Source organism: Primulina eburnea, chromosome 8 (genome assembly GCF_022965805.1).
Source record: "Primulina eburnea isolate SZY01 chromosome 8, ASM2296580v1, whole genome shotgun sequence".
NCBI classification, from domain to species: domain Eukaryota; kingdom Viridiplantae; phylum Streptophyta; class Magnoliopsida; order Lamiales; family Gesneriaceae; genus Primulina; species Primulina eburnea.
Window position 1 is genome coordinate 42,065,624 of NC_133108.1, and position 14,964 is coordinate 42,080,587.

Consider the following 14,964-nt stretch of genomic DNA (forward strand, 5'->3'; position numbering starts at 1 on the left):
TATTTTAAGATAATAAATAAAATATGGGATGTATGCGGCTCCACACCTCGGTTAACTCGATCCTACCTCTGCGGGCAATGTCCGCAAAGGTCGATCCAACGGTTCGAATTTTTCCGAGTCAAATTTTTTTTTTATAGGGAGGTGGACCCGGATCACTCATGTGAAGCGATCCGGACCGTTCATTGTCCGTGCAGGCACTGTGAAGTGATCCGAGCCGTTAATTATCTGTGCAGACACTGCCTGCACGGACAGGTGATACAATCCCCGCACCCCTCTGTGTCACAGAGAGACATAATGATCAGTATGAATTCAACTTCTTCACGGCGCCGGATAAGTTATGCGCACACATATATATACGCATACGTTTTTCTGTATCTACATGTGTGTATCCCTTTATCTGCTTCTATATAACACCTCCTCAACCTGAGAACTCCCACTCCCACTCCCACACTCCCACTACTCTTCTGCATTTCTCACACATTACACACACTGCCTCTTCATATATGGAGCCCAAGACGATATATACACCATATATCAGAGTAAAATATTAAATATTATGGATCATATTCCTGTTTTTCTCTGTTTGTAACGTAGCTAAAAAAGCCCCGTGAATTTTTCATGATAAAAAATATGTTCAAGTAATTTGTACATAGGCGCACGATTTATATTATATTATCCCGGTTTCTCTGTCTATTTTTGTCATCATGAACTGCTTGGAGAGCTGGCCGGAAGCCGTCGTCCGTGTTCAACATTTATTGGACAACGGGATACGGGTTATACCCGACCGCTACGTGAAGAAGCCACTGGAAAGGCCGGGTTCTGTAGAGCCTGCCCCGAGTGAAGACAACATTCCGGCCATCGACATGAAGGATCTGTACTCAGAGGACGCGTCCCTCCGGAGAAGGACAGCCCTTCTCATTGACAGCGCGTGCCGTGAGTGGGGATTCTTCCAGGTGGTCAATCACGGAATCAGCCACGAGCTGATGGCGCGGACCCGTGAGGTCTGGTACCAATTCTTCCATCTCCCGCTGGAGGAGAAGCAGAAGTATGCGAATTTGCCGAGTACTTACGAGGGATATGGAAGTCGGTTGGGGGTGGAGAAAGGGATGTCCCTGGACTGGAGCGATTACTTCTTTCTTCACTATCTGCCGGTGGGGCTGAGGGATCAGAATAAGTGGCCGAGCCTACCAGTTTCTTGCAGGTACATCAAAATTTTTTTTTTAATTTTTTTGATAAAAAAACGTGCTATAAGTGTCATTTGTCGAAGGTAAATTGCGTGTCATCTTTTCAGCTCGTAACTAAAATCAAAGTCAAATATATATATATATATATATATATATATATATATATATATATAAAGTGCACAAAACAAGTTCCATTCTCTTTGTCATCGTCTTACCGGGGTAAAATTTTTAATTTTATAAAGTAATAAGTTTTTTTTTTTGAAAGTATAAAGTAATAAGTTGAAATATTAGTACCTTTGATCTTAATCATCGAGTGTTCGTTTCATTGAATATATTTGGGAGAAGGTTTTTTTTCCTTCATGATTTATTAATGGTTGTAACTGAAGATGAAATCCAAGATTGCCGGTAGTGTTTTCATGTACTTAATAATCCTCAAGCTTTAAATTATGGTGAAAAATAGATTATATATAGTGTGAAATTCTTCTGTAAAAAACATATATTTATGGTTAAATTATTATATTTTGAACCGTCTTGAAGACTAATTATTACAATGTTTCTGTAGGTTGCATGACAAATATTTTATGTAGTAAAAGAATATTATTGTTGAAATAATTGCAGGGAATTGGTGGGCGAGTACAGTAGAGAAGTCGTTAAACTTGGTGGAAAATTGATGAGGGTTTTCTCAACGAATCTTGGACTTAGAGAAGGGTATCTTCAAGATGCCTTTGGAGGAGATGATGAAATAGGTGCATGCTTGAGGACTAACTATTACCCAAAATGCCCTCAACCGGATCTTACATTGGGCCTTTCTCCCCATTCCGATCCGGGTGTGATGACCCTATTGTTCCCCGATGAAAACGTGCCGGGTCTCCAAGTTCGCCATGACGGCAAATGGGTCACAGTCAAGCCCCTTCCTAATGCCTTCATAGTCAACTTGGCGGATCAACTTCAGGTGCTCCCCACATCTTTTTCTGCCTTGTCGCGATGATACGGCGCACGCGAATTGAATAGCGATAATATGTTACGTAGGTGGGGTGAAATATCAATCCATGTTTTCTCACATCTTCAGACCACGACGGAGCTTGTCCATCTCCGGGGTGCATGCATCCGTAAAAGAACATGATATATAGTGTATAAAATAAAACTATAAAAGATTTTTCAAATATAATATGGATAGATATAAACATATGATTTATTACAAGATATTTAAAATTTAGGAAACGTGGCTGTCTCGATTTGAGTTCAGCATGACTGCATGAAGATATGTCAACTTTGATCCCAACAAAATTAATCTATAAACTTTTTGAGTTCTTTCGTAACCCTCCAAAGTATGAATTTGGTTATATTTCGCACACTTTACTTCTCAAGTCCGACCCCGGCCCTATGCACCTCTAATCCCTGAATCATCAATATTTATAGTTTCTTGATAAAAAAACCAATATTACAGATAATGAGCAATGGAAACTACAAAAGCGTGGAACATCGGGTGATCGTAAACGCAAAGAAAGAGAGGGTCTCCCTTGCTTACTTCTACAACCCAAGGGGAGACATAGAGATCAAGCCGGCCGAACCTCTTGTTTCGGAGGAGCATCCGGCCTTGTATCCAGCCATGACATTTAACGAATATAGACTCTATATTAGGACAAAGGGTCTCCATGGAAAGTCCCAAGTGGAATCACTTGTCAATTCTGACTCCTTGTGCCGCCTTAATTAGTAGTAATTAATTTTCACTTAGTGATTCATAATATTGCACTTCCTTTTATGCTTTCGTTTTTGTTGTTAATTAGTTGTGTAAATGCATGGATTAAATGCACTTTAAGTAGTATTATTAATGGTGTATTTTCATTAATATTATGCGTGTTTTGTAAGATATTATAATGAATTTCAAAATTAATTATTGATTAATATCTTCGTCACACATTTATACCATCCTCCGAAGGACATGATCCAGTCTCATTATTCCTTGCTGATCTTTCTTCTTTAAAAGTATTCAATCAATATAATTAGATTGGAATTCAAAGATATGATTTATTAATAAAATATATGTAAAATATCACCGCTGTCTATCGACTTGTTAATTGTCTCTAATAAAGTCGCTTTATGAAACAATTACTCTCTTACACATTTAAAGATTGACAAAAAAAAGTTTTTGATTCCAATATGGCTCTCCAATTCAATTAGCTCTCAGTCAGATAAATCCAATCCAATATTTTATAGGATCGTTGTGGTTTCACTATCTTATAATCCGAAATCGGTCCAATCCAGTCATGTAATATGTCTACTTTAATTAGTTTTCAAAAAAAACAGAAACTTTCAATCCTATAATTAATAATGAATAAAGAAAATACTCAAATTAGTCCCGTGAGCTTGCATGATATCAGTTTTGGTCCTATAAGTAGTCATATTTAGTCTTGATAGAATAACTTTGATTCCTTTTCTTCTTATTTTAGTTATTTTTCATCTGAGTACTGATATGATGTGATATTGTTCATTGATATCAAATTGTATATACTATTATATGTGGCCGGATAAATTTTGCTCCGGCCATTCCTCGTATGCATGCATGTACGTTTTCGTATCTATCTATGCATCTCTTATCTTCTTCTATACATTTGTTTCTTCTTCCACATTTAGACACCATCCCTAATGCACCACCACTCCCACTACTCCCGATATGTGTTTCTTACACACCGTACGAGTAAAATACTTAATTAACACATGATTAATTATCCCAGTTTCTCTGTCTATTTGCTTGGCAAACTAGCTAGCAGAGCGGAACACTGGTCACACCCGACCGCGAATATCTTTATTTACAGTATATTATAGGTACAGCAAAATGGAAAAAAAAAAAGAAAAAGAAAAAAAGATTAATTAAAATCATTTCCATTTGATAAATTTGCCGTAAAATCATTTTTGAAACACTTTTTCAAATAAAATGTAAGGATAATTTGACATTTCAAATACGTTTTGTAACTCAATTTGTAACCTTCATTATATGTGTGTGTGTGAATATATATATATATATATATATATATATATATATATATATATATATATATATATATATATATATATATATATCATTTTCCAAAGATTAGTGAGACTTTCTTTGCTAATCCAAAAATATTTTTTTATGGCACATTTCTTTTTTTTCTTTTATCACAGGAAAAAATTTTCAAAATAAAAATTTCAATTGTACTATGAATAGGGGTGGCAAAAAATATCAAAATTTCATTATATTAAGGTTGTCGTATCGAAAAATATCGAATTTACAGAAATTTTGGTATACTTAATATTTTGGTACACTATGATAATGATACCGAGATTTTCGGTACGGTAACCATATGAAATTTAAAAAATTCCAATATATATCGAAATATAGAAACAATATATACAAATTTAAAAATATATATTATATTTTTAAATAATAAATTAAAAAATAAAGTTTTTTTTTATATATATCGACACCGTAACGAATTGTAGATACCGATATATTAGTCACATGTACCAAAAATTTTGGTATATCTAGTCGGTATTTTATACAGTAATTTTTTGATACAATATATTATATATAATTTTCGATACGATATGATATACTACAACTATTATCTTATTGGAATATGCTTCTTAGAAGAAGCATGTGAGAGCCTTAGGTTTTCAGTTTGAAATACGTTTGGCCGAACTTTGCTTTGCTATTTTTGTTTTCCCCTTTTTGGGTGGGGCACCATTTGGAATGGCACGTTTTTATAATGGATGCCCATAAAACGGCGACGTCGCATGACTCGAAAGGTTGTCCTATTTTCCTACATTCATGGGCTGAAAAGAATTATTATTTTTATATTTAATATTATAATAACTAATGGATCGTTAATGACTATTGTTGCAACCATGCCAAACTTGTTAACAAATTCCGTATCTGAATAATTGATACATGACTTTGCATACGATGGAACGATGGACAAATCTATCCTACTCCAGCAGATTTACTCCCTGTCACTAAATAATTTATACATATATAGCATTTAAAAATAGCTACAATAATTTTATTAGTTTTTATAAATTGGTAGAATATAGAATTTCTTATAATAATAAATTTTAAAATATTGATTTTTTACATTTTATATGATTCTACCACAAAAATAAGAATAATAGAAATGAAAATCTCAGACCAAAAACGTAAAAGTTTTACTATAAAATAAAAATTTCACGTAATTTTTAAATATAAAATATTAAGTTTTAAAATTTGAGAATAATAATAATAATATAATGATATAACACATGTTATATACATGAAACGAAATTAGTTTAATAATTAATTTGGTTGATTTTGGTTAAAATAGTGTGAAATATAATAATAATAATTAAAAAAAACAAGTGTGAGAAAAAAAAAAAAAAAAAGCAAAGAGGAGTATTTCACCTAGAGTAGGATAGAATTGGCCGCATACGATGATATAAATCCTATTTTGATTTGAATAGAAATGCTATCTAAAAATATTATTTAAAATAATAATTGTTAAGACTAATAATTTTGGATGAGGAAGCTGCTTTAAATAATACTTTTTTTTTTTTCAAAAAACACTTTCAGGCATGAAAACTGTATTCTTTTCATATTCTTCTTTCTACTTTTCTTGATGATAATCTATATTTTTCTCTACCATGGTAGTCATGCCTCCGCCAAGCGCAGGCAAGAGCGACTACACAATGTAATAATGGAGCAACTATTTCATATTCGTTTTTGTTTTATAGAAAATATGAGACATTAATTGTAAATCCTTATATATTCATTTAAAGTTTTTTCTAACTCATGTGAGAAAAAGTTGCTACAATCGTCATTTCTTCAAAACGTCCGTCATCGTCGTGGTTTGATTCCAATTTGTTACACATGAGCTCAGGCCCACACAAACGTAATTACACTATGAATTCTTATAACAACTCTTCATATCCGTTATCTTTTTATAAAAATGATTAACTCAAGTTGTTGTACGAGTCCATTTGAACTTGTTTTAAAAAAAAATTAACTCACTTTATTTCAATTACATTAACGCAACGTTACAAATAATTTAGATGGATGAACGGGAGACAAAAATATTTAAAACATTGTCTTGGGATGATAAAATAAAATACCGATATTATTTTGGTTATTTCGAAATAAGGCTGAAATTTTAAGGTTTCTTCTGGCTAAACGAAACAAATTCCCAGGAGGTTTGAACTTATCACCTGGGCCTCTTTATAATAGGCAAGGAGATCGCTGACCGTCCTGGTTGGGCTTAGATTCCTGGCTAAAGATTTTGTATTTTGTATTTTTAAACTTATTTTCGATTTAAATTATTCCATCGGTACTGCGATTTCATCTTCTCATAACTCGAATACACAAAACTTTCAAACGAAAAAGGGATGCCATTCAAAATCACATAAAATGCTGTGATATATCACATAAGAATTCGTTATTTAGAGTAATACAATACGTATTGTTTCATTTTAGCGTATTATTCAACATAGTTTTATTTCTTTACAGCAGATAGTTTTCACAAATTCATGGGATAATAGAATGCATGTGGGAGGGGTGATTGTACTGCTCCAACGCTCCATGGATACCCGATTTCTTGATCCGTGAACACATTGTCATCGAATCCATCGAGTGAAAATATATTCAGATCTTGCAATTCTGGACTGAAAGTTGAGGTGTTGTGCATTTTTGACATGCCCTGGTCCTGGATTTTTATCCTTTTACGAGCCCGGAATTCATCTGTGGAACTTATTTCCGCGGTGTCAACTTCATCGGGATTGGACTCAAATTCCTCGGGACTTGACTGATCAGACTCTTCACTGAGAGAAGGGAGAGATAACATGGGAGAATAGGGCTTTATTGGTTTAGTGGTAGGACTCCTGTTCTTCAATTCCTCCTTTATCCTGTCCAAAAATCTTCCTTGTGCTTCAATTTTCTGCTTCAAACTTTTCTGGACCTGTAGAGTGAATCGTTTTCTTTTTTCTTTTTATTGCTTCTCACTAAAATTGTTATTAAATTTATTTCACTATTTACGGGCAATATATAGGTATTTTCGATTGATCCATTTTTCAGCTTAAGGCTAATAGTCTGATACTATGTTATTTTATTGGAAATATATATTTATATCTATATGTGGTTATTATAAAGTACAAATACATATATAATATGCATATCCTTTACACATAGTATCATTATTCATAAATAAAAACATTAAAGAATTATATATTCCCTTAATATGTTCATGAGTTCGACACAAGGCTTACCTCGTTCTGATCGCTCAATCGCCTCTGAGCTTCTTTTTGAATTTGTAATGCCTCAGCTAGCTGAGCGCCCCTAATAGAATATGCATATACAACTTGTCATTGACTGTAACAGATAATGGATTCAAAATCAATCTCCTAAATCGGGAAAAACTCACGATGTTACACCGAAGTTCGGCAGCATCTCGGATATACTTCTCCTTTCAGATTTACCTCCTGGTGGTTGTGTAATAGAGGAAAAACAAGATTTTAAAAAGAAAGCAGCAAAAAAATTAAAAGATTTTAGATGGTCAATTAGAATTTTACTGGTGTGATCTTCTTCTCGAGTGAAAACCGACATCCTGTACTTCTGTTCAAATTAAAAGAACCATTGAGGGAGAAAATATTAAAAAAGAACGTAGAACTAGCAGATATTTTCATGGTTTCATGATTTTGACCGATACTTTTTATAAAGTTGCACTTATGTCCACGCAAACAAAAATTTAATAATCGAACACGGAACCCCCTACGTTAAATTCGCAAATACCCACAAAATTACCAGTTTGACAAAAGGAAGTAAGCCACAGTAGAGAGTATTTAAAAATTGTAAAAAAGTTAATAGTCTATATGTTCTAATATATTTTTATATATAGAGAGAGAGAGAACCTGCAAGTGACTCTTGACATGAAAGATGGTCAATCCAGGAACTGCCATAGCCCTCAAAATACCTTTTGGTGTAGCCCCTGGGACCCAAAAAAATACAACCATAATTTGAGCCGTGATGAAATAGAGAGAATGAAAGATAAAGACGCATATACTTCGAAGTTTAATACAGCTTTTGATCATACAAATAAATTTTACTTACTATCTGGACCTCCAATCTGATTGACCGCCTTTTCAAACATATCATGTAATTCGTTGGTCCATTTCAACCTCTCCTTTGATGAATTATTAGACCGACTGGATCCCATGTCGCAGTGGGACGGCCTGGTGACCCTACCTGGCAAATGGTATTGAATTTAGATATTCGATTATAAAGGTTGCTGAAAGAGAAAAATAAATATAAAACCAGTTGACAGGAAAATTCAGTCGATAGGAACAAAGAAGAATGGTTGGATGTTAAGATACCAAAAAATGTTTAGTAGTTGTCGGAGCAAACCAAGCAAGGCAGAGAAGTCTGAAGATTCTCAAATTCAGCATCATTTTTCTCTTGTTTATATCACCTGGTGAAGAAACCTAAAAATACAACAGGAACAAGTTCCAATCAGCAACAGCTCAGTGTGGCTATTTGCTGCTTTTCCCACTTGAAATTTTCCTAAACATCAACAATAACAAGACAAAGAAAGGATCCTGTAACTGAAAGATAAAGGAAAACTTTTCGTCCTGGTCGTAACATATCATCCAAAATATAATTTCCATTTAGCTGAAATATTACTTGATTTATAATAGAAATGAAATACCTCGAATTGAAGAGAATATAAGATATAAAAATCAACCCACTAACATAAGAAAATATGTCATTTAAACCAATAATACCATAGTATCTCAATAAATCAAAGATTCCTAAACTACAGGTATAACATTGAGGTAAAGGAATATGAAAGACACTATCCACTTCACAATCAACTGTTCTTAACATCACAAAAACACACTGTTGATTTTCAGTAGATGCACCAATTGCTACTGCCTGCCCCGTTTCATGCAGGATGGGCATTTATATTGCTTTATGCTCTCAGCTTTAGCAGGTGTTATTTTCACGCACTTCCCATGGAACCACCGCTCACAGATGTCACAGCCAATCCAGAACTCATCAGCATTGTAATTTCCACCACAGCTTCCACAGAGAGTTTCACTGTGGTCATTGTTTTCCTCCTCTTCCTCGTAGCTTTCTTCAGCCAGTTTAGGATTGCTTTTAGCTTGTCCGTCGATGGATCTCTGAAAACGAAATAAAATTGCCTTAGCTCAAACAAACAATAAGTTAACCTGAGAAATAAGGCTCGTAAAATTCCGTTTTACATTTTACTTCAATTTTCAGACATCCTTTAACATGTTTACATCGAAATGACTTCAAGCCACACTAAATATTAGGGTAACAGTCACTAGAAGCAAAAGGCAAATGTACAAAGTGAGGAACGCACTTTACTTTAATGAAATGCCTCAAGGAATAATCTACTGTAATTAATGCCTAAAGAAAATTTCATCATGTATAAAAAAATATGCACTTTATAAACTGATAGGCAATAAAAAATAAAAAATAATCAGTCTACAGGCAAAAATGGAGATTGTTATCTTATATTTTATCTTGGAATTATTATCCCTACATTAAAGGAATATTTAAAAGATGCCTTGAGCCTTTAAAACACAGTTGAGGTTGGGCATTCAATGCCAATGTGCAATTCATCGAACGGCTGCACTATTGGCTTGGGTTGAGATGTAGGCTGAGCCTCATGGAGCCTTGAAACTAGGTTCATGCCTTGTGGCTTTTAATAAGCTAGGATTATAAATGAAGAAAGTTGAAGAACAAAAGATTCAACAGTAATAAAATTAAATGAGTGGTCGGTCCTATTTCAACCTTTGTGCTTCCACGAGATCTGCTTCCAGTGTCTGCATTGGGCTTGTCTTTCACAGGCTTCCTTTCAGTTACAACTTCAAAGACTGTTGGTAGATCATTGATCAAGCTGAACAGTCGTTTCCTGCAAGCACCATGAACATATTAGGTACAACTAAACACACTTCTTGGTCTATGTTATACATACCCAACTGAGGCTCCCTCTGCAAAAAGACTCGTATCTTCTAGAAAAACAAACTACAAGTTTTAACAATAATACTTATCAATAGAAAGATGATATGTACCTTTCATTGCGGTTCAGCCTGGCTCCAAGATAGAAAGCCACGGAGAGCAACCAACAATCACTGTGCACAGCAATTAATGAAAGCCAATCTCTTCGATTCATTCCATCCCTAGCGAAATTGATTCCAAGGGCTGGTTCTGGAAGCTCCGGTGGAACTTCCTCAGCTGGAAGATTAACTTCCCATGCTTCATTAGGGTGGCCATATAGACACAAATTTTCCTTCTCTACATCAAAGTAAAATACGAAACACAGCATGTAAAACTACAGAAATTAAATCAGAAGTTAAATATTACATATAAAAAAGTACGTATATAAAATGGATCTAGAACAGCAAAGAACTTAACAAACATCAAAATCTACATAATTAACAAAAATGAAAGCAGGGATATTTCCCGCTAACAGTTAGAGAACAACCAAAGGCCAAAGATACACACTTCTTTCTTTTCAAATCCAAATTACTATCATCTAAAACCAAAAAATGAGGTTAATAATGATATAAAAATTACTAAAAATACGCAGCCTTCAACAACCCCCACCCAACAAAAAACAGCAACAATGTAAATATACTTATCGATGAAACAATCCGAAGCCAAGTCCAAAAAAAAGCAAAACTTACACACAAATTACACAGAGACCTAATTTAAATTCATCAGCTAAATAAACTAAATCTGAACTGAAAGTAATTTACCTGGATCGCAAATCCCGTAAAATTCATCCACATCTGAGAAACCAAAAAAAACAAAAATAATTTCAATATCAACAAATTGAAACGCGTCAAATTTTGGCCTGAATTTAGACATATCGTTTAGCTTAAAATACCATAAATTAACGCACGAAGAATTCCAGCACGACGAGCGCTGTAATCCTTGAAGATCTCCTCTACAGTTCGGGCACTTGAAGAAACCGATGCCATCTGCTGTAGTGATACTCAAGATCTGAAATTTTATCGACCAAATGCTTAGAATTTTGCTTATAGGAATTGAAAGAACTGTGTAAGTAAGAATTGCAGAAAAAAAGGAGGAGGGGGGCGACAGGGGAGACGTTAGTGCGCCCGACACGAGAGAATAAAAACGTAGCGGAGGAGAACGATGTCGTTTTATATTTGCCCTTCCACTCCGTGGAACCTTTTTATAACGGCGTCGTTTGTCTCTCTTCCTGTTTTACTTCTTCCACTCCTTTGGACTTCTTATTTTTCTTTTTAGCCTTTTTAAAGCATTTACAATTACAATTGTTTTAGCCAAATTTTGGAAATGTGATTTTTTTTAAAAAAAAAAAATCCTGAACAGATTTGAATAAAGTTGTTCTGATATGTGATTTGGAAAGAATAATACATATAAGTTTACAAAATTGAGGACTTTAATAAAAGGCAATTAAAAAATGATATTTAATTTATCACTCTTAACAATCAACTTGAAGGTCAGTCAAATAAATTATTCTGAGATCTACTTCCATTTCTATGAGTTGTGTTCTTTGTGGGAGTCAAGGAGATGTTAGATTATTTTACTATTTGGATGTCTTCCATTTTCCTCTATGGAGGGAGTTTGCCCAGTATGAATGAGATATTCTTCAGGATCAAAGTTAATGTCTATGGATGCGGATGCCTCTACTTTCATTCGTTGTGCCGAAGAAAATGGCTCGCAGATTCGAGTTAGAAGTGGCGGCCATGCCTGTGATTCTTGATATGATAAAGCTCGGTGAAATTGTAATTGATGCTAAACGGAAAACTGCATGAGTTCGATTCGGAGCAACTCTAGGTTCTTTGTATTATAGAATTACAGAGAGAAGACGATATATGGGGTTTCCTGGTGGTCGTTGAGGAGAAATGGATGATATCTTAGAATCAACATTCAGTCTATATATGCTACACCGGATGATGGACGTCTCATATTATTAATTTGAATTTATGATTTGTATTAAAATATATAGAGAGTAACATTCTCGATGTAATGCGGATTTATCTTAAAATCGATTTTTTTCATAGCTGAAATAGAATATGTTCCATTTTGGGCATGTAGCATAAGAAGCAAATAATACAGAAGTGTATGTCGAGCGGGTCAAAAAGATTAACAGTTACATGACTCCTTACATTTCAAGTTCCCCTAGAGCATCGTACATAATTGTAGAGATGATCTTTAGATTGGATTTAATAACAATATATCAAATTTCTACTATAAAAAGATGAATGGAGGAGGGGGAAGGTTTTGGCATTTTAAAATACCATTAATGTCCTCAATTTGTTTATTGGACTGTGAAAATCACTGAAATGGGATGTTAATTTTTGAAAAATCATTAAGGGCGTTATGGGGAATAAAAATCGTGTTTTACCATTAATTAGCACATCGTTAGAAAGAGGGGAAAAATTAATAATTTTTGTGAACTTTTGATAATCTTTTATGTTTTTTTTAAAAAATAATAATAATCCAGGTCAATATATATAGTTCACCAACTAATTTATGAAGAAATTTAAATACTGTACGATGATGAGTGAAACTAGCTTGGGAGTAGCATCAGAATATGAGAAACCATATAAAAATACTGTACGATGATGAATGCCCGTGACAGATAAGAAAGTAAAGGGGACAAAAAAGGTTGTCCATTCGAAGCATTACAGTTGGAATTATATATTTCATATTTTATTTTATTTTCTTTTCACGTTCATTTTCATCGTGGGAAAACGCCTAGTCAAAAATGGCAACTATCTTTACTTTTTCAAAATGTTTTTTTTAAAAAAATTTACTATGTTTATTTATAATTAAATCGATATACCAAAAGTTTTAACAGCGGGGTATTTTGTGTCTGCTTAGACCTGAACACAATATATAACATAGAACAGAAACAAGACAAAATTGTGGGTAAGTATGTGTGAATCGTTGGGAGTGGATAATTATTAACTAATAAAAGCAATAACTTATCTTGGCTAAAGAAGAAGCTGCAATCCCTAATCAACATTTATTTATACTTTATTCCTCTTCGATCTGACGAGACGAGTCCATGCATTCTTATCTTTCCATACCCGTCTGGCAATGACAATCGTACAATACAATTAATATCAGATTTTGAAAAACTTAAATGATGATTTATTTTGTTTGGTCATCCGAGAGCAGTACATTTGACCTTTGTTGACATATATTTATTTATTATATTTTATATTATGATAAAAAAAAATTGTTTTATATTTGAGTTGATGATAATTTATTATAATATATTTTTTAAATAAATATAATTGTTTTTTTTAAAAAAATAATCAATAAAATAAAAATAATCTTGAAATAAATGTGTGTACATAATCGAATTTATTATTGTAGTTGGACTGAAAAACAAGTAAAATTTATTTTTTAACTTGATCATATTTTAATTTGTCAATTTATAAGTATTCCATTTATCAATCAAGTTGTGGGGACCCGGACGCTAATCATCTTCTTAATCATCTTTGGGGTTTAATTATCAGTTAAGATAAACAGGGTCTAAAAATTTTTCTTTTAAAATGCGGAAGGTAATGGAATCAATCTATTATACAAACTACTGTAATAATACAAATCTTGTATAACATGCCTCTAATTTAAAATTTGGTTCAACTACTACATTCAAGTAATAAAACCTATCTGCATCCAAGTCCGTGATCACCACTCTAATCTCGATCTCTCCTCATCTTCTGGACCCTGATCCTGTCCCACCTGTTGTCATGCACACATACAAAACAAGACAACAGCCGGATAACTCCGGTGAGATATAAATATCCCAGTATAAACAATGTATTAAATGCAATCATATAAAACATATATAAAAGCATAAACAAACATCAAAACATGTATCTAATCTGATTACATGAATCAATGACTCGTGATCTACTCTTATCTTAAATCTAGGGATCCCAATCTAATTTAGACTTTGGTATGCTGTATCGAGTGTCTGAGATAGACGTCGATCTACATCTAAGATACACGAGTCTAGCTAAGTTCTGAAAAACTGCGGTTCTGCCCTGAGTGGACTCGACCTGACTCTGTTTGTCAAACATTTATCAATCTGATAATCGCAATATCAATGCATAAAGTAAAGTATGTGATTTAGGGAAACGTAAGTCAAACCTAACTCGAGTTGTGCAATCCCGAATCAACATTTATTTATACCTTTATTCTCTCGATCTGACGAAGACGAAGTCATGCATTCTGATCTGTCCATACCCAGTCTGGCAATGACAATTGTACAAATACAATATCAATATAAAACTCAATTCAAAACCTGTTCTGATCAATACTCAAATCAGTATATAATCTGATCCATATCTGAACAAGGTACAATCTGATTCATATCAATGATATCACGATATAATCGAAATCATAACTGAATCTGATCAATCTAATTCAACTGATGTTTAAACGGCATAACAACACAGTCTCGATCCCCGTCAGTCTAAACATCACAGATATAATATCAGACTTCGTAATCAATAACCATACTAGTCATAATCTCAATAACAATACAAATCTGATATGAAATCTCAGTCAAATCAACTCTGAAAATCATAACAATTACATAAACAGTCTGTTCTTTAATCTAGCCTCAATTATACAATGTCTACTGTAGCAGAAACATCATATCTGATTCATATTCAATTCTGACAATATCATAAATTCAAATATTGTCTAAACGTAACAAAACTTACATCCAGATGAAGCCTACGT

At 33.6% G+C, this 14,964-nt stretch overlaps 3 protein-coding genes across 4 annotated transcripts; 1 reads left to right on the top strand and 2 right to left on the bottom strand.

The window, feature by feature from the left end:
• Positions 1 to 413: 413 nt before the first annotated feature.
• LOC140839912 (jasmonate-induced oxygenase 2-like) lies at positions 414 to 2,931 on the top strand. The gene is made up of 3 exons (XM_073206907.1): positions 414 to 1,201; positions 1,803 to 2,136; positions 2,632 to 2,931. The coding sequence occupies exons 1-3, from the start codon at positions 705 to 707 to the stop codon at positions 2,896 to 2,898; spliced, it is 1,098 nt and encodes a 365-aa protein (XP_073063008.1). The 5' UTR covers positions 414 to 704; the 3' UTR covers positions 2,899 to 2,931.
• Positions 2,932 to 6,583: 3,652 nt separating this feature from the next.
• LOC140839913 (myb family transcription factor PHL5-like) lies at positions 6,584 to 8,770 on the bottom strand. Of its 2 annotated transcripts, XM_073206909.1 has the most exons (7): positions 8,559 to 8,770; positions 8,296 to 8,430; positions 8,097 to 8,173; positions 7,758 to 7,800; positions 7,610 to 7,667; positions 7,455 to 7,524; positions 6,584 to 7,147 (listed from the first exon to the last, which is right to left on the bottom strand). In XM_073206909.1, exons 2-7 carry the CDS (start codon positions 8,399 to 8,401, stop codon positions 6,710 to 6,712), a joined length of 792 nt encoding a protein of 263 aa, XP_073063010.1. In that variant the 5' UTR covers positions 8,402 to 8,430; positions 8,559 to 8,770; the 3' UTR covers positions 6,584 to 6,709. The 2 variants fall into 2 exon arrangements, with proteins under 2 accessions (XP_073063010.1, XP_073063009.1); XM_073206908.1 differs by having other exon boundaries at positions 7,610 to 7,800.
• Positions 8,771 to 8,910: 140 nt separating this feature from the next.
• LOC140839914 (PHD finger protein ALFIN-LIKE 2-like) lies at positions 8,911 to 11,363 on the bottom strand. The gene is made up of 5 exons (XM_073206910.1): positions 11,102 to 11,363; positions 10,971 to 11,003; positions 10,284 to 10,506; positions 10,003 to 10,123; positions 8,911 to 9,365 (listed from the first exon to the last, which is right to left on the bottom strand). The coding sequence occupies exons 1-5, from the start codon at positions 11,193 to 11,195 to the stop codon at positions 9,111 to 9,113; spliced, it is 726 nt and encodes a 241-aa protein (XP_073063011.1). The 5' UTR covers positions 11,196 to 11,363; the 3' UTR covers positions 8,911 to 9,110.
• Between the last annotated feature and the right edge of the window lie 3,601 nt (positions 11,364 to 14,964).